This window comes from Takifugu rubripes, chromosome 19, assembly GCF_901000725.2.
Source record: "Takifugu rubripes chromosome 19, fTakRub1.2, whole genome shotgun sequence".
Taxonomy (NCBI): Eukaryota; Metazoa; Chordata; class Actinopteri; order Tetraodontiformes; family Tetraodontidae; genus Takifugu; species Takifugu rubripes.
This window is the reverse complement of record NC_042303.1, coordinates 10,033,808-10,054,045: the sequence shown is the minus strand read 5'-3', so window position 1 is coordinate 10,054,045 and position 20,238 is coordinate 10,033,808. Positions and strand designations below refer to the sequence as shown.

The window sequence follows — 20,238 nt, the reverse complement described above, 5'->3', positions numbered from 1 at the left end:
TCTAAAATGACAAGTCATCGTAATATATTCTTACTTGCAATGTCTTTGCATAACCTCCGTAATAATGTTCCTAATACTGGACTGTCCGAGCCATTGTTTACATTTAGACAGGAGCGGTAACCCCATAGGGTTATCAGAGCTTCTAATTGTATTATATTAGTTATTGAGATTGAATGAAATATTTTTAAATTCCCGGCATTTAAATGCAAATGCTCGGTTAAGTGTCAAAATCCGAAATCGCGCGTCATTGTTTTCTTGCAGAGAATGAAGAATATTAGAGAAAATGGAAGCCGCCATCTTCCCCCCTCATCCAGGAAAAGATGCGATTGGACTGCCACACCTTACACATGGCGGGGGGTGGGGTGAAATAAGGTTATCAATAAACGCTAAGAAAAAGAAACCAGCAAGTCTTTAACCTAAACCTCGTGCTAAGTTACAAAATTAAGTATTATTCGTGCTGTTCTCACATGTGTTTAACCCCCTCACTGTCTGTGTCAAATAATCCATCTACATACAAACACCGCCATTAAAATGAGCCCGTCCGCTGAGATGACGTATTTCCCATCTCCTTTAGGTAGTGCCATTTTGCGAGGCCTTACATGGTGGTTTGTTTTTTCACCGCGTGGGAAAGATATAATTTATATGTATTTTGCGGCGTGGATGACATTTCGTTGGAGTTTACCTAATTTGCTGGCTAGACGAGAACAAATTTAACAGCATTAATCATATTACGCAGTTCTGGTTGGGCGCCATACTTGAAGGTTGTCTCGCGTTGACAAGACACGTTCCCCGTTACGACGAACAAAGGAAGCGGTCAGGTCCGTGAACGGTGGTCGGCCAACGAGCTGCGAACCATCGTGCAGAACCACCAGGTTCTTCTCGCATCTCTGCACATTTCCATACAATTCTGATGGTCGGTAATCTGTCGTTGAACCAATCGTTAGCCTCGATAATTTAGTCGCTAGCAACTCCGGCTAAGGCTTAGCAGCGCTGGTCGGTGGTTCACGGGCTAGGTGCTAATCGTAGCATTATTCAATCAGGTAGTTATTTAAAAGTTGTGATAATGACCGAAGGATATATTCGAGTGGCAGAGGAGGAGAATGAGGAACCCATGGAGATTCCTTCAGAGGACGACGGCACCGTTCGGCTTTCAACCGTCGCTGCCCAGTTTCCAGGGGCCTGCGGCCTCCGGTTCCGGAGTCCCGTCTCTCAGTGCATGCGAGGAGTGCGGCTGGTGGAAGGCGTCCTGCACGCTCCTGAGAACGGATGGGGCAATGTGGTGTACGTGGTGAACTACCCGAAAGGTAAGTGTGGGCCCTTGTCATTCAAATGGCAACAAGGCTTTGTCCGTGGAGGGGGACAGCTGTGGAGTTATTTATAATTCATGATGAAGTTTAAAATAGAATGACATGAAAAGTCGCCCACCCCCACTGCAAGTTGCTTGGAGCTGATCTGGAGTTGTTTTTTTTTTATGTTTAGGTTCCAGCAGTTGCATTGTTATTTCATGTGATGTTTTAATGCAACCTGATAATCCACCTTTGCACCAGTTGTCAACACTTTAGAATCGCACTTGCATCCACAGTGACAGCAAATGCACCTTTGGCATTGAAAGGTTAAATATTTATGTTTCTAATTTAGACAACAAAAGGAAGATGGAGGAAATTGACGCGTCCTCCGCTGTAAAAATGAAGCGAGGGGACATGAAAACATCCGACCTGATCGTGCTGGGTCTTCCTTGGAAGACAACAGAGCAGGATCTCAAAGACTACTTCAGCACGTTTGGAGAAGTCATCATGGTTCAGGTGTGCGTTTGTTGGCGCTAGTGTGGTGTAAAATTTGGATCGGTGGTCTCAAATGTAGTCTTCCCGTCCTAAATTCCAGGTTAAACGAGAGGGCAGGACGGGCAGCTCTAAAGGTTTTGGCTTTGTGAGGTTCGCGGAATACGATGCCCAGGAGAAGGTGATCTCACAGCGCCACATGATTGACGGCAGATGGTGCGACTGCAAGTTCCCTAACTCGAAGGTGAATATGGTAATGTCCATGCATATATCCTCCCACTATTTTCTGATCTATGCCTTTAGTGTTTGGTGAAAATTCTCTAATTTGCAGTGGGTTTTTTTCTCCATCTTTTTTTCTCCAACAGCAACCTTTAGACGAGCCCCTGAGGAGTCGGAAAGTGTTTGTGGGCCGTTGCACGGAAGATATGACCACAGATGACCTGAGGCAGTTCTTTATGCAGTATGGGGAAGTCACGGATGTTTTCATCCCCAAGCCATTCCGGGCTTTTGCTTTTGTCACATTTGCGGATGATCAGGTACCGTCGTGAACGCACGGGCCGTCCTCCACGCTGCACTTCTAGCTCCAAGGGCTGATCTGTGTCTTTGTTGCAGGTTGCTCAATCTCTCTGCGGAGAGGACCTCATCATCAAGGGCATCAGCGTTCACATCTCGAACGCTGAGCCCAAACACGGAAATAGGCAGTATGATCGTACGACACGATTTGGGAATGGTTTTGGAGCTTTTGGTAGCAGCCGTAGTGGGTTGGGAAGCAGCACCAACAGCAGTTTGGCTAATTTTGGTTCCTTCAGTTTGAACCCTGCCATGATGGCTGCTGCTCAGGCTGCTCTGCAGAGTAGTTGGGGGATGATGGGAATGTTGGCCAGCCAGCAGACCTCCACTTCAGGGAGTACCTCCAGTGGAACTAGCTCTAGTAGGGACCAGAGTCAGTCATTTGGTACAGGAAACAGCAATTACGGCACCAGCTCAGCCAGCCTCGGCTGGGGAACAGGGTCCAATTCTACGACAAGTGGTGGTGGGTTTAGCTCTGGTTTTGGGTCCGGTGTGGAGTCAAAATCCTCTGGGTGGGGTATGTAAGTTAAATGTTTGTATGGTAAGTATTGTCAAAAAGATAAGTCCTTTCACAACTGATTTCCGGTGTTGATGCGTATCTGAAAACTTTAATTTTTTGGGAAAACGTTTTGTACATTTCGGAGAAGAAAAAGAAAAAGCTAAGGATTTAATTTAGAGTGAAGTGAGTTGTTTACCAGGATGTCTGACTAAAGTGCTATTTTCAATGTCTTGTTTGTATCCATTTCAACTGGATTCTCTAATGCATGTATTGTGAAATGTAATGCATGAATGTTTGTGGTTGACCATTTCCTGCGTTTCTCACCAATTTCGAGGGCAATCATGCATTGGGAAGAATCTGGTTGAAACCTAATTGTTTTAAGTGCAACTTTATTTGCAGTCAAGTTCTGTGGAAAAGCCTTCATTGAAATCTCTTCTGCAGTTCCCCTCTCTTCCATTTTCCTGCGAGGAAGCTCCTCTTTGGCAGCATTCTTGGGGTGATATCCGTATCATTCTCCCTCTTCCCACCTGTAAATGCTATGCCATCAAAGATCGGCTTCACTCCGCATGTTCTGAGAGACGGTGGGTGTTTTCATTTTTATCCACTTTTAAATGGAAAGAACAGCGCAACTGACATTTTAAGAACTGATGAGTGCGATTGAGGATGGCTTGTGGCGAAGAGTGAAGCTATGAGTGAGCGAACGGAGAGACGCGTGAAACGGACTGGTTGTGCAGTGAAAGAGCCCAAGGTGACTGCTTTTCTGAGTGTGTGAGTGGAAGCTGCAGATGCTACGAACTCCTCCCCTAACAAGGACATTCATTGATTAGTACTTCAAGAGTTTTTTTTTTTTTTTTAAAAAGCTACTCAAGTTTATCCTTTAAGTATGTTGATCAATTACAGAATTATCGAAATGTAGTGAAATGTTGTGATGAATATTTGTATGCTTATATAATCTGATTTGAATGCTGTATGGTGTGTGCTTTCATGTTATTGATCTGATCTGTTACGTGTGTACTTGATGTGGATGGCCCCTGCTGAAGACTCTGGGAGACGCAAGTGATAGTGTGAGAACGTGGAGTGGTGTGTGTCCAATGGTTCCCGGTAGCTCTTGTCTTTTTTTGAGGTGTCTAAAAACCCATGTCAAATGAAGGGAGTTCTCTAATAAAAATCATTTGAATATATGCTTAGTTGATATTACTTGAGTCAGTTTGTCGAATAAAAAACCGTCTAATTCGATTCACATATCCAGGGACCTTGGGCTCTGCTGGTTGAGGTCTCCGTTTGAACCCAGACTGAGGTCTGTACTGAAGGACGAAGACGGAAGTTGGGTGTGTGGCCTTCTCAGACATGACATGGGTAGTACTTGTTTCAATCTAGCTCCTATGCCCTCATGTTTTGATATTTACCAGATGCATATTACAAAAAGGATAAAGCAGTGAGCACTACTGTGGTCAGTCTATTAAGTCATTTCCTGTTAATGTTCAGGTTAGTTCTAAATAACTAGCCTTAAGAAAGAAATGGTGTTTTCTTTTTAGTTTTTGAAATGTCCGCTCAAGTCTTGGCTTGTGTGTAGCGCTATGAGGGAACATTACAGCAAATGAGGTTGACACAATGTCGGTGCTCACTGCTGTTGACCAAGCGTGTCCTTATTGTAAAATGCTGCCATTTTATCAGGTTTGTAATGTCACTGTTGGGGACAGTCGGTGGTTATTCTTCAATATTTTAGTACTGGCTTTTCTGTTTTTGAGCACTTCAACTACAGCTAAGGGGGGGAAAGGATGCAGTAATTGCTGTAGATGCATTATGTTTATTTGAAATAAGCTACAATGTGGACAGTTTGAAAGTCAAAGGTCCAGTACAATTGACTTTTGACATCTTAACAGTTAACTAAAGCCTATTTTAAGTATTTATGGGATACTGGGAAAGTATAATTTATACATGTAAGCAGCTGTCCATACAAAGATTGTTCATGTTAAAGGTATTTTTGACTATCATTGCTCTCTTGGTGATCCGTCTCTGAGTGTTGGGCACAAATGGGACGCTCCAGCCTGCCGCTCTTCTTTACTCTCTGTTGTCCTCGTCAGCATCTCTGCTCCTCCTCTTCCCGGTGCTCTTCTTTTTTAAACTCTGCTCCTGGTTCAGTTCTTCAATTTTACTTTGTATGTAGTTGGACTGAAATGAATAAAGGCAAATCCAACATTAAATGTGCTGTCTGGTACAATGTATACACACATCTTTACAAATACACATGCATGCAGATGAATGAATTATGCTTGAAATTGATCTATTGAGAAATATGTGTAGCTCACCAAAGCAGTGCTGCGACGAGCCACGAGCTTCACGTCTTCTGGAGACACTGTGCTTCTTTTAGCATGTCTGAAACATTTCAAGTAGGGAAGCTGTGTGATGCTTGAATAGACAACATACAGGATAGTGATTACATAAAGCAAAAGTCTTACCTTGCAAAAGCCTCCAGATCTTTGGAGAATATATCTGAGTAGGGAAGCAATAGACAGCATTTCAACACTTTAAAGGTTGTATTCTTGACTGGTTTATGCTGGGGCCCAACACCCCTGGTTCATTGTGGGCCCATGGTGGCATTTGTGGATCTAGTGCCTCTGATGTATTCACCATTGCTGTCTATGCTGGTGCTTGAACCAACAACCTTCTGCTTACACCTTACAACCTACACATCTTGGGCCCCAACAGATTGAGCTAGCGCCACCCACCACGCGGATTATTCATTTAATTATTTATTTGACTCCAATACAAAATACTTCCGCAACTAGAGGGAGACTGTCGCCAATCACTTAGCATCTGTACAGCGGAGTGATATAGTGTGTGAAAAGTCCCAGCGCTGTTTTACTCTATATCAGGGCTCATGAAACGCCTCTTGACTAGATACATTTAGTCGGAAAGAACTTTTGCATGACACTCCCGAAAGTAAACAACGTATACAATTAGGTTTAATTACTGTATCTTCACGTGTGGTTGATTTAATCTATTACTCACCACATTGTCGGACAGCTGTCTCCGTTATTGCTGCCATGACCTGCCGGCTGAACTCTCTCCGGTAATCCTCTCCGAGCTTCTGACAAATCCGACTCACAGTATAATGAACCGCTGCCTTTAACCTCTGAAATCCAAACCGCTAAGCTTCATCACGATAGTGTTACTTATAAAAATACTTTGGTTATAAATAAAAACAAACAAATCTTACCTGATGCGTTTCTTCTTTATCGACTGACATGTTTTGAACGTCACAGAGAGAAAAAAGGGTCACAGAGAATGCAACAAACTCGGGATAATCCTGACAAGATGATTCAGAAAGGAGCAATTTAGGATATGGTTCACAAATGAAAAACAAAACTCGCGGCACAAATATACCTACAAACCAACAACTTTGTATTTCCGGTATCATTTAAAGTGTCCATCTGTGGGCGCAGCGCCCACCAGTGGCCAGGAATGGGTATTACAACAAAACATACAGTTTCTGACGGGTCAATTTCTAAACTTGTGGCTTATGTCTAGTTGAATTTTAGGGCATTATTCAGTTCTCCAAAATGTAACTTCAAATTGTGATCTTGGTCCTGACTGCAAAGCAGTGGTGCTCTACAAATATCGGAGGAAATTTTATCTGTTGCAAATCCAGTGCCCACGTGCCAATATGACAGAAATATTAACCTGAGCTTCTGTGGACCAAAATTAAACGGAGACTTACTGTCTGCAGTGTAAAGTCAATCCAGACAACCTACACATGGATGGTAAAGTTTCCCTTCTTTACTTTCCCCTACATTACTGTTGTTTATTGTGTATCCATGTATTTTAAGCATTGGTGTTCCTATTGAGACACTCATAACAGCCACAATGAATGGATTATTTTATTATTATTAAACGCACATACAAACATGTGCATTCAAAAGGAAACAAATGCCTGTTACACTGCTGAGGTCACCTTTGACCCAACACATAACAACCTAATCTAACCTTGAGTTTTTGTGCAGATGTTACTCTAGCTTGCAATGCAATATTCAGCAGGAGATTCCACGCATGTGCACCCTGAAACTGGATACTTCCTCCTATTCAAGTCTAGGTGCCGGTGGCTCTGAAGCTTAATTCCACCCTACGTCAGACCGAAAAGTTATCCATGTTCTTCTACATGTTAATCTTCCTTGCATTTCACGGCAGCAGATGGATACCGAGAGGTCAGAGGTTGAGATTGTGAGTGGTTGCCGTTTTTATGAAGCAAGTTACACTCTGAGTTGATCATTTGACAGGGAAAAAGATAAAATGCTTGTCTTTGTGCTTTATTTTTAGTCAAATAGTGAATGCAGTGTTCACAATGCTTCTGCTGGTCCCTCAATTTTATGTCATGGGAAGGTAACTGGAACACACACACACACACACACACACACATGATGGAAACCAGCCATTGAGCTGCTGGATCCTTCACTTAAGCTTGATAATGTTATCATTCTCAGGCCCAAATCTTCAAGATACTGCAGGCAGCCCCTTCTGAACAACCTGTCCGCTTCCATCGCCTTTTCTTTCGTGGCTTCAAGTAAAACCACATTTTCCCCACATGAAAGATTTTGCAATCAAATGGCACGACTTACACCTCTGAGCACATGATTCACATGACTCCAGCTCTTTCAATAGGTTTCTCAGTGCTCTTCACAATGATGGACCCGATTCCTCAGAGCCTGCGGGCTTCCTATCATGTGTTTGGGCTGTTGTCATGGGGACACGGACTCTGCACGGCTGTTCTGACTCTGACGGCAGCAGCGTGTGTAAGAACCCGGCCACGCTGTGATTCCAATCTGAATTCTGTAAACTGCAGATTGACTCCACGATTGTGAATCCGCAGGTTGAAACCACCCCTGAGCTGTACTACACGTCCCTCAGCCTGACGGTGGCCTCGGTTTGCAGCACAGGTGAGACCCATTTCTGCAGAGCAAGACCCTGCGTGGCTTCAGTTCAAAGGCGTAACACCTGCTGGTGTCTGTTCAGCTTTTTTCACAGTGAGAGGAGGACTCTGGCTGATTAGCAGGCTGTCCGTGACCGAGTTGGACAGAAACAGTCCAGCTGTCTCACATTGACACCTGATACGCCGCATATTAGGGTTTCATGTGGTTTCCGTGCCACCGTCAGCCCGTAACATAAAACCCTTGGGAACAAAAGAAAAATTAAAAGCTACTTAATCCCTCTCACGTTTTCAAGCCCACATCAGGAAAAAGAAAACCCCACAAAACAGATGTGGATATTTTTTAATTGTTGATGGTCAGCTCACATTAGGTCATGGGCTGGTACACACCTCACACGGTTGATCTGATGTACGATTATACAAATAGTTGACCTTTTTTTACATGATCAATGTGACATTTTTGTTGGAAGGAGAATCAAACCGAATCCCTCACACAAAGATGAATATTTGTGTGGAAATGGAGAAAAGAGAAACCTACTATTATCCTGCCACTTAAATTTGGCAAACGCATTTCATTTTCAATTGAAAAACATAAATCATTTAAATTTGTGTTTTACTGACGGATGAAAATGTGGAATGGGACTGAGCACAGTATAAAATGTGAATGTTGGCTCTGAACCTGAGTGTATCGCTGCTATTTAAAAATACAAAACATGGTTAAGATTCTTCACAATCACCTGAGTTCCTCAAAAGCCTGAGCACTAATTATTAATTAACAGAGACACAGCCAGTGCTGTGGAACGAGAAGCTTTTGATCCGTCATATTTTCACAAATCTTAACTAAGAGTGGGCTCAAATAGTCTATAAAGTTTCATAAATACCTCGATCTTAAACTCAAACTTTTCCTGAAAAGTGTCTTACATTCTTTTGCTTTTTGAATAAAAACGTATCAAATCTTTAGCGCCCCACTAACTTGTGTGCGTTCTGAGGGAGCAGCTTTATTCTTCTACCCTAAAAGTGCATCGTTATCTATGTACCACACAAGCCTGCCGCTGACGGGCTTCACCCCGGTGATGGGCCATTTCTCCGGTTGGTCCTTGACGCGACTCAACTGGGTGATGGTCTCGTGCTTTCCCTTACCCATCACCAAAAGAGCGACCATGTGTGCGCGGTTAATGGCGCCGAAGGTGAGGCTCATGCGCTGGTGGGGCTTATTGGGGCTCTCGGTGAGCGCCACCAGACTCTCGCCGTTGACCTCAACTTTATTACCGGGAAAGAGGGAAGCGGTGTGGCCGTCGTAGCCGACTCCCAGCAGCACGAAGTGAAAGCTGGAGCCGTTGACCAACTTGTTGACCTCTTTCTCGTACAGCAGCGCCCCACCGTCCTCCTCCACACACAGGCGCTGGTTGATCTGCACGGGCATGGGGTGGATGTTGTAGTAGGGGATCCTCAGGTGCCGCAGCAGGTGCTCGTGCAGGGTGTGGAAGTTCGAGTCTGGTTCGCTGAGCGGCACACACCGCTCGTCCACCATCCATATGTGGGTTTCCCTCCAGGGAAAGGAGGAGTGGTAGTGGGACAACCTGTGGAACAGAGCCAGTGGTGTGGACCCACCAGAGAGGGCCAGATGGAAGACGCCACCGTCCCTCACCGCTGCCTCTGCTGCTTCCTGCATGTCCTGGGCGAGCCGCTCCACCAGCTCCTCCGCCCAAGCAGATACCATCTCAGCCCTGCGGAACTTGCCTTGCATCACCTGGAAGCCGCTGGCCGCCGCGCCGTCCGTTGCTTCGTTGTTGATTATCGTCACTTCGGTGTAATACCTGAGTTCATTCCCTTTCACGTAAACATCCAGCACGGCCCCGTTCTCTGCCCCCCCGGGGTAGACGCGGGGAAAAGTGTCAGCGAGGCTACCGAGAACTGGAGTCCACAGGCCCCAGGACGCCAGGAGGCTTTCCGCTCGGATAAAATTGTTCTTGCGTCCGGCAAAAATGTGAGAGATAAGTTCGGAATAAGCCTCCCGCGGCTCTGCTGGGGATAGCACGTGATAGTCTGAAAGAGGCAGACCCAGGACGCTGACATCTGCCTGCTCCTTCACCTCCTTCCACCCGCCGTCCTCTAAAACTGGCTTGAACAGGTTCTTACTCACGAGGATTGCTGGGTATCCCAGGCTGCCATGGCCAAAGTGGAACACTATCTGTTTTGGCTTGCAGTGGACGCTGTGGTGGTTCTGAACGCAGAAGACGTCGTTTTTAAAGAGGATGCGCGCATATCCCACCCGTTCATCGAGTTTCTTCCCGGAAATCAAAAGTATGGGCACGCCTTCGTAGCGGGCCTCGTCCACGTACGCCAACACGGCTGCAAAACACGGACAGAGATCGTTCCAACAGTAAAGATAAAAGGCAGCAGACGTGATATTACCGTAAAAAGCAGCGCTGTTGGTGCTCACCGGCAAATGTGGGAGTGAAGCTGAGGTAATCTGTTGTCTTGTTGAGCTCCTGCTGAACCTCTGAGTTGTACGTCTGGTACTGGCCCACCACAGCTTGATTCTTCCCAAGAGGCTGCAGGGAACTGAGGATCTGGAGCTTGTTCTGAAGGATCTCTTCACTGCTGCTCTGGTTCTTGGGAAGTCTCATGGTCAGCAGGGTCATGATCTCGGTCCCGTGGTTCTGCAGCATATCTCGGATCGCGCCGTACTGGTCATAGTAGGCGATCCGACCTTTAAGCAGAAGGATATTGGGGCAATTCTTGTTATTTTGTCCTCCCGTGGGGAAGTTGATTACAACGGTAACCGACACACTTCTCCATCACCTTTGACATCCAGGGTCTCTTTCACTACGATCTCCACCCGCTCGATGTGGTGCTTGTTCCAGATGGGATCCAGAAACCTGCGGTTGTCCATCCTAAATGGCAGTATCTTTGCAACTGCCTTTTCAAGAACGATAAACACAAAAACTCAGTCCCAGATTACCCAGAAAAATGCTCGTTAAGGGCTGCTTGTGGCTCAGAGAGTAGGGAATGGTCTTGTAACCAGAGATTTGCAGGTTCATATGCCTGGGGTACCCATTGCTACCAGGGCACAGTAAAGTCTCCTGCACCCGGCTTGTGTGCGTCCACTACTAATGCGTAAAGGGTGAGTTAAACGCAAAGGTCAAACTCACTATCACTAATTGGTGTGTGTGTTTTGTATTTTGGATTCTTCTCTGGGTTATTCTTACCTGCTTTCCCAAGTAGTGGTCTATTCTGAACATTTCTTCATCCTTCAAAGAGCTCTCCAGCTGTGAGGTAAGAACCTGTGCGCTCCTGAGGTCGTGTCCAAAAGGTTTCTCAAGGACCACCCTCAGCCAGGCCCCACTTTTTGGCCTGCAGCTGCTGTTGATCTTCTCAGCGATGTCTGCGTAGGCAAAGGCAGGTACAGAGAGGTAGAAGAGTCTCCCTGCCTCCGTCATTCCTTCTTGACTAAGCTCTTGCTCAATGTGTTTATCCAGATCCTGGTACTGCTCTAAGGTCTTCAGCTGCCGGTACTGGGAGAGCCGCATAAACTGGTCTTTCAGCAGGGCACAGCGCTCTTGCGATACATCTTCTGAGCAGGACAGTCCCTTCAGGATCTCAAAGAAGACCGGAGTGGCACCGTCAGCCGGTGAAAGTCCTCCGCAGATGAAGGAAAAGGTGTTTCCTTTGCCGACATTGTCTACGTACAGGCTGAAGAAACCCTGCCACAGGTACTTCTTCGCCAGGTCACCAGTGCCTCCCACAATCACCACTGAAACATGGCCGGCTGTCTGGGCATCCTTCCTGTCCTCGCCTTTTGCTCCAGACACACACAAAGTGGCCAGAAGCAGGAACAGGGTCACACTCATGCTCTGGGCCGAATAATTCAAACACCTGAATGGACAGAGCAGTGACAGGCTTTTAGAAACAAAATATTATAAGTTTCCATTCTTAATCTAGCAGATATGAGCCAATAAAATGATCTAACAAATAAACCAAGTTACCAAAGATTTTCTGTTTTTCCCAGCTGGATTTAAAGTCTCGTGTGTCGAGTAATCTGCCGCAGTGATACTGTCAGGAGCACAGTGATCAGTGAATCCTGGTGGGCAGACGTGAGTCGAGGTTGTGGGCGTAGACTTTGCACTTTGCTCGGAGGCTCTGAGCTTCCAGTACAACAGATCTGCTGTCAGATGTCGGGAAAGTAGAACCGATTTTGCAAGCACCAAACCGAGGATGAACAAACACTGGGATAGTGTCAGTTTTAAAGGGATCTTTATCATAGTAGCATGAAGACCTTCATTTTCCGCAGCAATGGAAATGTCACCATCAGGAGAAAAACGTTAATTCCTTCATTTTTCCATAAATTATATTAAAACAAAGATGTACCAGCAGATGTATTTTTGACTATTCCACATCTGTACCAATGTTGGGTTTGTGTTCATTTTTACTGTAAACTTGTGCGACCATAACCCACAATGCCACATCAACTCCAAGATTTGGGAGAAACATTTTATCTGTCTCGAAAGGAAAAATGAATGAGCTCAAGCAGAACACCCAGGACATGACGCTCACTGGACGACTGAGCAACATCTGGAAGCCCAGTGTTCTGTTATCTTGTTTATACAGTGAAAATGCAAACAGCAAAGGCCAGCTCATCACTTACTCAACAGCTAAATATTTTGTCTCATCTAGCACATAAGGCTGCAGAATGTTAGAAAAAATAGGCAAAAAACAGGAAGTTTCTAAAATTATGACTCGAAAAGGAGAAGGCTAAGCACAGCTTATCCCAGACTGTTCTCACATCATGTGATTTGAGCACAGAAAATCTCAATTTCTGACAATATTCACACTCAAACTGGCCATACTCTAACTGAGGGGCTTATTTTCTTCTTTTTAATGCAACAATCAGAGCTTAACATGCTTCTGTATGCCAACATTTCCTTTAGGGCTTTTCCAGCATGAGCAGTAATAAAAATGGTCATTTTTATCCTGATTGGGATCAAATTTGTTTGAGTCAAACTAAAATACAATGAAGGATTCATCATTTGTACAGTGGGAAAGTGGGTTCTCTGTCCTGTGTTACATCCTATTTGCAAAAAAACAAAGCTAACGGCACTTAATGCTCACATTTGTAGATGTATTTGTGGATCACAACAGCTTCCCACAAATCTCACAACTCCTATTCAAATGTGACATACCGGTAATGAGCTGGACACATACTAAATAACTATGAAACTTGGTCCCTAATATGGCTTTTCTGCAATCTGTCAAAAGTATATAAGAGTTGGAGGTGGGATTATAATTGGCTACTGTGACACGGAGGTTTGGATCCTATTTCTGTGGATGTGTTTAAGGGAACTGATGCTTTCATATTGGAAGTAATGAAAGAGGAGGTTCATCATCATATTGCTCAGGAAAACCAGGGTGTAGTCGGCAAAGCGCATCGAAAGCCATCAGTCTCTTGCATTATTTGTTGGGGTCATTTGGAAACACGGCCTACAAGTTACAAAACAAATGAATAATCTCTTTTTTCCATTCAGGAAAAAAGCTTTGAAATCCCACGTCTGTTAAGATGTTGCCAAGTAAGATTCTTTCTGTACCTGAACACACTGCTGAGAGGTCAAGGGGGGGAGTATGGATGGACATTTAACCAAGTCATGTTGGAGACTTTGAAAAGTGAAGATGATACTGTTTAGAATATGTTTAAAGTGCGAAATAAAGGTAATAGCGCGGTGCTGAATGGAGAAGCCCCCAGCAATTTTTTGACCGGGACTATGTGCCTCAAATCCGTGTGTTCTTACTTAAATTTGAAACTAATACTGCGCCAAAAGAGGACTTAATAAACTTAAACGTAAGTAGGAGCCTGTTAACCAAAGGGGAGACCGCTGCCTTCTGAGCTATTAAAGAAGCATACCGACATGTCTTACAGAGAACCGGCGCTAACTGGCAAAGCTCTGTTAAAACACATCTATTGCAGCACCAAAACGTCGAATATCTCCAAAGCAGAAAAATCGACGCACGTTAAAGTAGATTTAACAGAGCGACGGCTGGGTTTTGAACATACTGACCCGTCAAGAGGTGCTGACTGATCTCAGGACTCAGTCAACATCAAGCACTTCCTGTATCCCGCGGTCACGTGGTCCGGTGCTGCCACCGCGCGCTGCAGGTGCAAGACGGGAATTTGCGTTTTCTTCGTTTCTTTTCTTTTCGCCTCCACACGGTCGCTGCTGCAACTCTTTCACAAGGAAAAATGGAAAAACTCTAGGATGATAAAGTTTAGAAGGAATTCTACAGTGAATGATTTTCAAGGTTTAAATATACGACGGTTGAAAGAGCGGAAATTCAAATGCAAATTAAAAATGCAAATTTACAGGCTACAATCAAAAAATGGCACCATTCAAATCTTGTGAGACTCTTAAATTTCCGATATTAAAAATAATAATAATGTGAATATTTAGATGTATTTTTTTAAAAATGTACTTTTTTTCATTACTTTAGAAGCACCAGTATTTATCTTTATTAGAGTAGACAAAGAAGTAAACTTGATGGAACTCTTGATGTTCAGCTGGATTTAATCAGCCATTTATCCGCTCTGTATGATTTCTTAAATTAAAAACAACAGCACATTTTGAAATCATGTTATGTGATAACTATATAATATACCTATAACTGATACTTTAACTCCAGTATAATCAAAGCTGCTCCATAGGCAGATGACTGTGATGCAATTATGACCCGTCCAGGGTTCATGCCTGCTTCTTTTTCAATGACCCAGCATCAATAACAATCCACCACCTGATCAGTCTGATCATTTCTTTCCCCCCCCCCCCCCCCCCCCCCCAGGCAGTTGCCGTCACTTGAGGGCAGCTGTTGACTGCAATTTAAACTTAAAACCGAGGGCCCTCTGTTGGCAGCCATGCGTCATAGCTGCTTCTTCCAGGCTTCAGCCGGAGGCTCGCCTTATTACCGCTGTCATCGGTTTATTATTATCCAATCTGAACTGGAAAAAGTCCCAGTAATATCAGCAAGTCACCTACATAAACTGACTTGTGGGTAGTAAATATTGCTTCCTGTCTGCGCTGCAGCATTATTCAGCTGTTTTCTGTCGTCACTCCTGAATCAAGGCCTACCTCAAACTGAGCAGGTGCCACTTTTGGGTAAATAATGAGCCAATTGTTGTTGACCACACTGTCAGTTGCCCATTCTGGTCCTTGCTTTTCCTTTTCAGAGCAGTTGTTGTCTATAAAGCAGCTCTGCTGTTTGACTTAATCCACATCGTCCATGTTGGCAGTTAAAAGAAGGGTTTAGAGAAATGTAAAACAACTTACATACATACTTACGTACATTGGTTATGGTACCTTCTTAACTTCCAATCAGTAAATCTGTGTGTGTGTGTGTGTGTGTGTGTAGGTCCTTTGAAGTATCGCTCATGTTCAGACATGAACTTCTGAATTTTTAACATAACTGTAACTTTAAACTGTGAGAAAGAGCATCATTAAAGAAAGTGGATACAGTTTGCCAAATGATCAAAAGTTTCCGTCACTGCCCCCTTATGGAATGCTGAAACACACAGATGTGCACAAACACACGACCTACCTCAGGCAGCCAGCTGTATTGGCTGTGATCGCACTGTGATTGCGCTGTAAAGCCCTCCCAAGCTGACCAGTTGACTGCGAATTGTAAACAGTAAACAGGATGGGGCATCCTGTATCTGTGTGTGTGTGTGTGTGTGTAAGGAGGGGATAAGGAGGGGAGGCGTCAGCCGCTGAGGAGAGAATGAGCCCATGCAGAGGGTGCTAGCCCAGCTGTCGCTGCTGTAAGATTTGAGAGACCACAGGATGCAAGCTGTGTGTGTGTGTTTAAGTATGTGTGTGTTACCTCCCCGCACACACCGAAACCCCCCAGGCATTCTCCACAGCCCCTGGCTTCCTTCCTCCCCTTTGTTAAGCCTGCTAGGCAGACCTCGTCAGACTGAGCACACAAACGAATTGAATATGAATGTGTGCTGCTGTCATCTTTATTAGGCCCCTTTGCCAATACCCATTACATTTAACACGGATCCTTAGCGAAGGAGTTTTCACTTTCAGTTCTTCTTACTCGCCAGACAAGGAGGATTATAGCCACCCCAGACTGGAACCAGTCTGAATACACAACCTGTTACTCAGTAATGGAAACATAATGACGCACAACAGTGACTTCAGATCCACACTTTTGATCCCAGATCCACAGGGTACTTTCAGCACACTTGTTAAATTTGAAATGTGCGATTTTTGCCAAGTTTATAAATCACATATCCATTAAAGAACTGAAACAAAAATGAAAAGATCTGGAGACATCAGAGATATCATTGTAAATTTGAGAAACTAGGCTAATAAAATAGCTCCATCGGAGATCAACGTCTCAATCAAATAATGTCTTTCTGAATGTTCAGAAAGTTAGCAGCATTGTCCAAACCAGTGGTGACGTTGAAGGACAGGAGAGCCTACAACACCTTCAAAAGACCTCTCTCTGTTAAATACAGTGGTGGCAGCTTTATGGCTCCAACATGACTAATGGAACTGCTCACTTGTGTTTACTGGTGATTCGACTGCTGACAGAAGTCGAAAAATATGAGTTTCGAAGTTCTGTGTTCTCCACTCGCAGGAAAACTGATATCGACTGAGCAGATGGAATTCCATGAATGACAGAGCATGCTGCGAAACAGACACAAGTGGCCGGCAGTAAGTGGAATATTTCTCAAGGCGCATGTCTCCAGACAACTTTTCACTGGCTGAAGACCCACAGACCAGCAGCAGCTGAAGCATCTGAAACATGTAGGGTTAGAGATGACAAAGGAAATATTTTTATCCTCAAAGTCTTTTTCATATTTTTATTTATAGAATAGAGGCGCTCCGTATAGTGCGCTTATAATCTAGAATATAAATGCTATGTTTTTCTAGAGCTTTGTAAAGTTTTCATGTCCATCTTTATTGTTTTTTTTTTTCACTGCAAGATGTTCCTTTCCACAGCAGCTCTACAGCACTGGTCACAGTAGATTCAACCAGTGGCATCTACTCTATGATCAAGGCTCTGGGTTCTTCATCACATTTGCTTTCCTCAGGAGACTTGTCAGAGCCTGCTCGTCCTTTTGTGTCTGCAGCTCTCCATACACAGATGAGAGCCTCCCACGTCGCATTCCTCTGATAAGACGTAGTGCGCCGAAGCAGTAAAAAATATCAAATGTTTCAGAGCTATATGTTATTCCTGTTGCCTGGAGCCTTCCGATCAAAACAGCAAACAGGCTGAAAAAAATAAATGGGTGAAATGGCATCATGGGAGATCTTTAATGGCAAGTGATGAATGTTGGAGGGAAGGAGCCAGTGCACCTGGGCTCTCCATCATAAACATTAAATATTAATGACTTCTTGCTGTTTGTCTTAAGCCTTGAATGAAATTGATTATATTCCTAACATACCTGCGCCCACGCGGCTTTCTTAAGTAGATAATCTTAAACAGTACTAATTACTGTACCTTTGTGGCATTATCAAAGAATAATTGTTTTTTTAATCTGTTACCCACAATATAACTCGAACACCCACATTTAGGACACACATTCTTATGTATTATCCTCATGGTGGCAAATAAAAATGTTATTTGTTCACCTGAACCACTCGTGCGAGGTGCATCACTGAGACCTGCTCTGCACAAATAGTTTATTTTACAACTTGAATTACGCAAACCTGAAAAGTGGTGTTACTTCCTGGCTCTTCTGCTGGAGCTGCAAAGCTCATTTTGTAAATTCTAGGCAGCTTTGAGTCGATAAAATTGGGCAGAGTTACCTGTGAAACAGCATTTTTAAAGATAAGGGATTCAGGCAAATTATACATAATTCAACACAGACAACAGAAAAGAAGGTTCCTAATTCATAGGAATGCTAATCTGCTGGTTCCTGATTAGAGCTGCACCGCGTACAGCACACAAATAACAGAGTTCATACGTGTGTGTATGTGGTCTAGATCATTACATGCTGTAATATTATGGCAATACAACTGCATTCATAAATAAGTCATTTCTGTCTCTGCTAAGATTTCATCACATTTTAGTTTCGCTGTGCTCCTAAAGACAGCCGTTACTCTGTGTTTTTTGTGATTTAAAGTTAAAAAGATTACACATACCTTTGTTAGTGGAAAATTCCTACCTCAAAAACTCATAAAAGCTTTAAAAATAACCACAGGATTATCTGAAAAATGCTGCACTGAGCCACATGTCAACGCATCCGAGAGGGCTTTAGAATCTGGTAAAGGAGGCTACGCTGGAAGCAGAGTAAAAGTTAAAAAGAGAATAGTTTTATTGAAAGAAATGTAAAAAAAAAATAAAAAGGTAGTCATTGAGGAGTCGCCAGATGTTCCGTCTGCAAGCATTTTTGAGCTTAACAGTAAACAAAGGTTGCAACATTTTTCAAACATCTGAAAAGCACTTTGAGCCAGCATTGACAGGTATGTATAATGACATCTTTTGAATAAATGATTGATTCATGTTCCTGTTTTTGACGTGTTTGAGCAAAATGCATCGTCCAGATGTTTACAAAAAGGATGCAAATCGAAGTCAGCTGTGGCATAAGTCTTATTTACTGCACATCTGTCCATCCTCAAAGATGGATCATCCTTCCATTGTTGAAGATTTTCAGTAAACCTCTTCATCAAAGTTACGCAACAGTAAAGTAAAGCGTATACTGGATTGTCTGTTTAAATGAGGGGCCTGTTGCTGTGTTTATTGGGACTTCTTTGAGCAGCACTAATAGTTAGACTATAGTCGCTGCAATGCATAAAAACAAAGGTGTGAATACATCACGTCCTAACAAGGGTTTTGGGGGGACCCTGGCTGAGGCGGTGAAGAACAGAAATGCGTGTTAAGTCTCTCCCACAGGCCGTTGTTTGCTGATACCAGAGAAAGCATGAGGAGAGTGGGGGCATGAGGGCAGCGCAGTCTGAATGACATGGCGTTGCTGCTTTGGCCACTGTTCACTGACCCACAAAATGCAGATCCAACCCCCAGCGTGAGCGGCTTTTATGTTGTCACTGCCTGGGTTGGGGGCGAATCTGGAATGCTCGACAGTGAGGGGCTGCCGCCTGCTCTCAGGCAGCAGGCGCGCTCTATAGGTGTCTAAAAAGAAGCCTGTATTGTAACGAAATCATTTGCATATTTGTGTGACACAAAGGGTGTTAACCTTTGACACGCCAGAGAACTGGTCGACAACAGAAACCACTTCTCACAGTCCAAGCATTACCACACTTGAAAATAACACCTTAGAATACCTCAATGTGCATAAAAAACGGAGAGAAGAAGTAAAGGACTGCTGGAGTGCTGCAGATGGAATCTTCCTTCAAGTGGCTGTTCACACAAGAAAGAATTTCAATCTGGAAGCACTGATATCTTTGTGGAAATCAAAAGCAGACTGTTTTCCCCCCAAAATTTCTAAAAAAGATCATCTGAACAACAAATAAAAGATTTTAAAAATCAAAAATGGCATTGCAATATTTTACAAGAAGACATCTGTTTTGTTTTTCACGGCGTTAAAAAAAAATAGACTTGTTTAAAGCAGAATCTTTTGTGAGGAAAGTAGTTAATTACTACGTGAAGGTCAGGAAGGCATAATTCAGCCCACACTTAACTTGTTAATCCATTATTTCACCAACATCACTCATTCTCTCTCTTGTATGATTAATGTCCGTGTACGCTATATCGGACAAGACAATGCCTCTTCACTTGATTTTTAGGGGTCTTTGTTAGGTTGAGCGGCTGTCACATGGAGGGGCTCTTCTACCCAAGTACATGCTGCTTCGCAGGAAAAAGACTTGACTCCGAAATTCCACCAGACAAGCGTTGCTAGGTGATGCTTTTGTCACATGACATATTCATACCCAAATTGCAAGGTTCTTTATGAGGACTATCTGATTAGTAGTCATATATTCATACCAGACACCCCCCAACTACTTGACCCCTCCTTTACCAGTCGTGGGAAAGACAAGGCCAGGATGAGATGCAGAGGATTTAAGCAATCACTTGGAGGACGGTCAGAAAAGCTCATCCAACTTAAACACTCTTTCACTGTGAGAGGCTCCATCAGTCCATATTTACACAGTCTCGTTGTCACATGTTGTTTCAAATACTTACAAAGTAAAGAAAAACCAAACCAAATAAGAGCTCAGAAATTAAATTATGACCTTTTAAGCAGAGGGAAAAAAAGAGGACTGCAGATGTTAATTACCCACAAATAGTGTGATGCATTAGTAAATTCCCTAAATTGATAGATGTCAGCTAAATACATACATACATTTGCAAACTTATGGTTTTGTTTTAGTACTTATCCTGTGAAACATTACTTTTGATCAAACACTTTATACATAGTCCCAATATAAATAATCATTATTATTGATACTGCTACTACTATTACTACTACTAATAATAGACAATAGAAGTAATAATTCCTCGCTTAAAAACTC

The 20,238-nt window shown here is 43.6% G+C and overlaps 3 protein-coding genes across 6 annotated transcripts; 1 reads left to right on the top strand and 2 right to left on the bottom strand.

Moving 5' to 3' along the window:
• Positions 1 to 555: 555 nt before the first annotated feature.
• Positions 556 to 5,051, top strand: tardbpb (TAR DNA binding protein b). Of its 3 annotated transcripts, XR_965332.2 has the most exons (6): positions 556 to 1,304; positions 1,639 to 1,802; positions 1,882 to 2,031; positions 2,144 to 2,314; positions 2,391 to 3,428; positions 4,097 to 5,051. XR_965332.2 is itself a non-coding variant. In XM_011613960.2 (5 exons), the coding sequence occupies exons 1-5, from the start codon at positions 1,064 to 1,066 to the stop codon at positions 2,871 to 2,873; spliced, it is 1,209 nt and encodes a 402-aa protein (XP_011612262.1). In that variant the 5' UTR covers positions 556 to 1,063; the 3' UTR covers positions 2,874 to 5,051. The 3 variants fall into 3 exon arrangements, 2 of the variants coding, with proteins under 2 accessions (XP_011612262.1, XP_003973376.1); XM_011613960.2 differs by having other exon boundaries at positions 2,391 to 5,051; XM_003973327.3 differs by having other exon boundaries at positions 557 to 1,304; positions 1,882 to 2,022; positions 2,391 to 5,051.
• cenps (centromere protein S) lies at positions 4,493 to 6,267 on the bottom strand. Its single transcript, XM_011613959.2, has 5 exons — positions 6,068 to 6,267; positions 5,860 to 5,983; positions 5,307 to 5,340; positions 5,157 to 5,223; positions 4,493 to 5,019 (listed from the first exon to the last, which is right to left on the bottom strand). Exons 1-5 carry the CDS (start codon positions 6,095 to 6,097, stop codon positions 4,909 to 4,911), a joined length of 366 nt encoding a protein of 121 aa, XP_011612261.1. The 5' UTR covers positions 6,098 to 6,267; the 3' UTR covers positions 4,493 to 4,908.
• A 1,831-nt stretch (positions 6,268 to 8,098) lies between these two features.
• h6pd (hexose-6-phosphate dehydrogenase (glucose 1-dehydrogenase)) lies at positions 8,099 to 13,972 on the bottom strand. 2 transcript variants are annotated; one of them, XM_029827077.1, is made up of 6 exons: positions 13,825 to 13,972; positions 11,761 to 11,939; positions 10,984 to 11,650; positions 10,577 to 10,694; positions 10,215 to 10,484; positions 8,099 to 10,123 (listed from the first exon to the last, which is right to left on the bottom strand). In XM_029827077.1, exons 3-6 carry the CDS (start codon positions 11,623 to 11,625, stop codon positions 8,778 to 8,780), a joined length of 2,376 nt encoding a protein of 791 aa, XP_029682937.1. In that variant the 5' UTR covers positions 11,626 to 11,650; positions 11,761 to 11,939; positions 13,825 to 13,972; the 3' UTR covers positions 8,099 to 8,777. The 2 variants fall into 2 exon arrangements, with proteins under 2 accessions (XP_029682937.1, XP_011612258.2); XM_011613956.2 differs by having other exon boundaries at positions 11,761 to 11,936; positions 13,825 to 13,970.
• Positions 13,973 to 20,238: the final 6,266 nt, after the last annotated feature.

Coding starts and splice junctions, on each gene's coding strand:
- cenps (XM_011613959.2), bottom strand. CDS start 6,097: ATGTCAGTCGATAAAGAAGAAACGCATCAG. Junction 5,984..6,067: donor ATAAAGAAGAAACGCATCAG/GTAAGATTTGTT, acceptor TTTGGATTTCAG/AGGTTAAAGGCAGCGGTTCA. Junction 5,341..5,859: donor GACAGCTGTCCGACAATGTG/GTGAGTAATAGA, acceptor TTCCCTACTCAG/ATATATTCTCCAAAGATCTG.
- tardbpb (XM_011613960.2), top strand. CDS start 1,064: ATGACCGAAGGATATATTCGAGTGGCAGAGGAGGAGAATGAGGAACCC. Junction 1,803..1,881: donor GAGAAGTCATCATGGTTCAG/GTGTGCGTTTGT, acceptor CCTAAATTCCAG/GTTAAACGAGAGGGCAGGAC. Junction 2,315..2,390: donor TCACATTTGCGGATGATCAG/GTACCGTCGTGA, acceptor TCTTTGTTGCAG/GTTGCTCAATCTCTCTGCGG.
- h6pd (XM_029827077.1), bottom strand. CDS start 11,625: ATGAGTGTGACCCTGTTCCTGCTTCTGGCCACTTTGTGTGTGTCTGGA. Junction 10,695..10,983: donor ACCACTACTTGGGAAAGCAG/GTAAGAATAACC, acceptor GTTCTTGAAAAG/GCAGTTGCAAAGATACTGCC. Junction 10,485..10,576: donor AGAGACCCTGGATGTCAAAG/GTGATGGAGAAG, acceptor TTCTGCTTAAAG/GTCGGATCGCCTACTATGAC.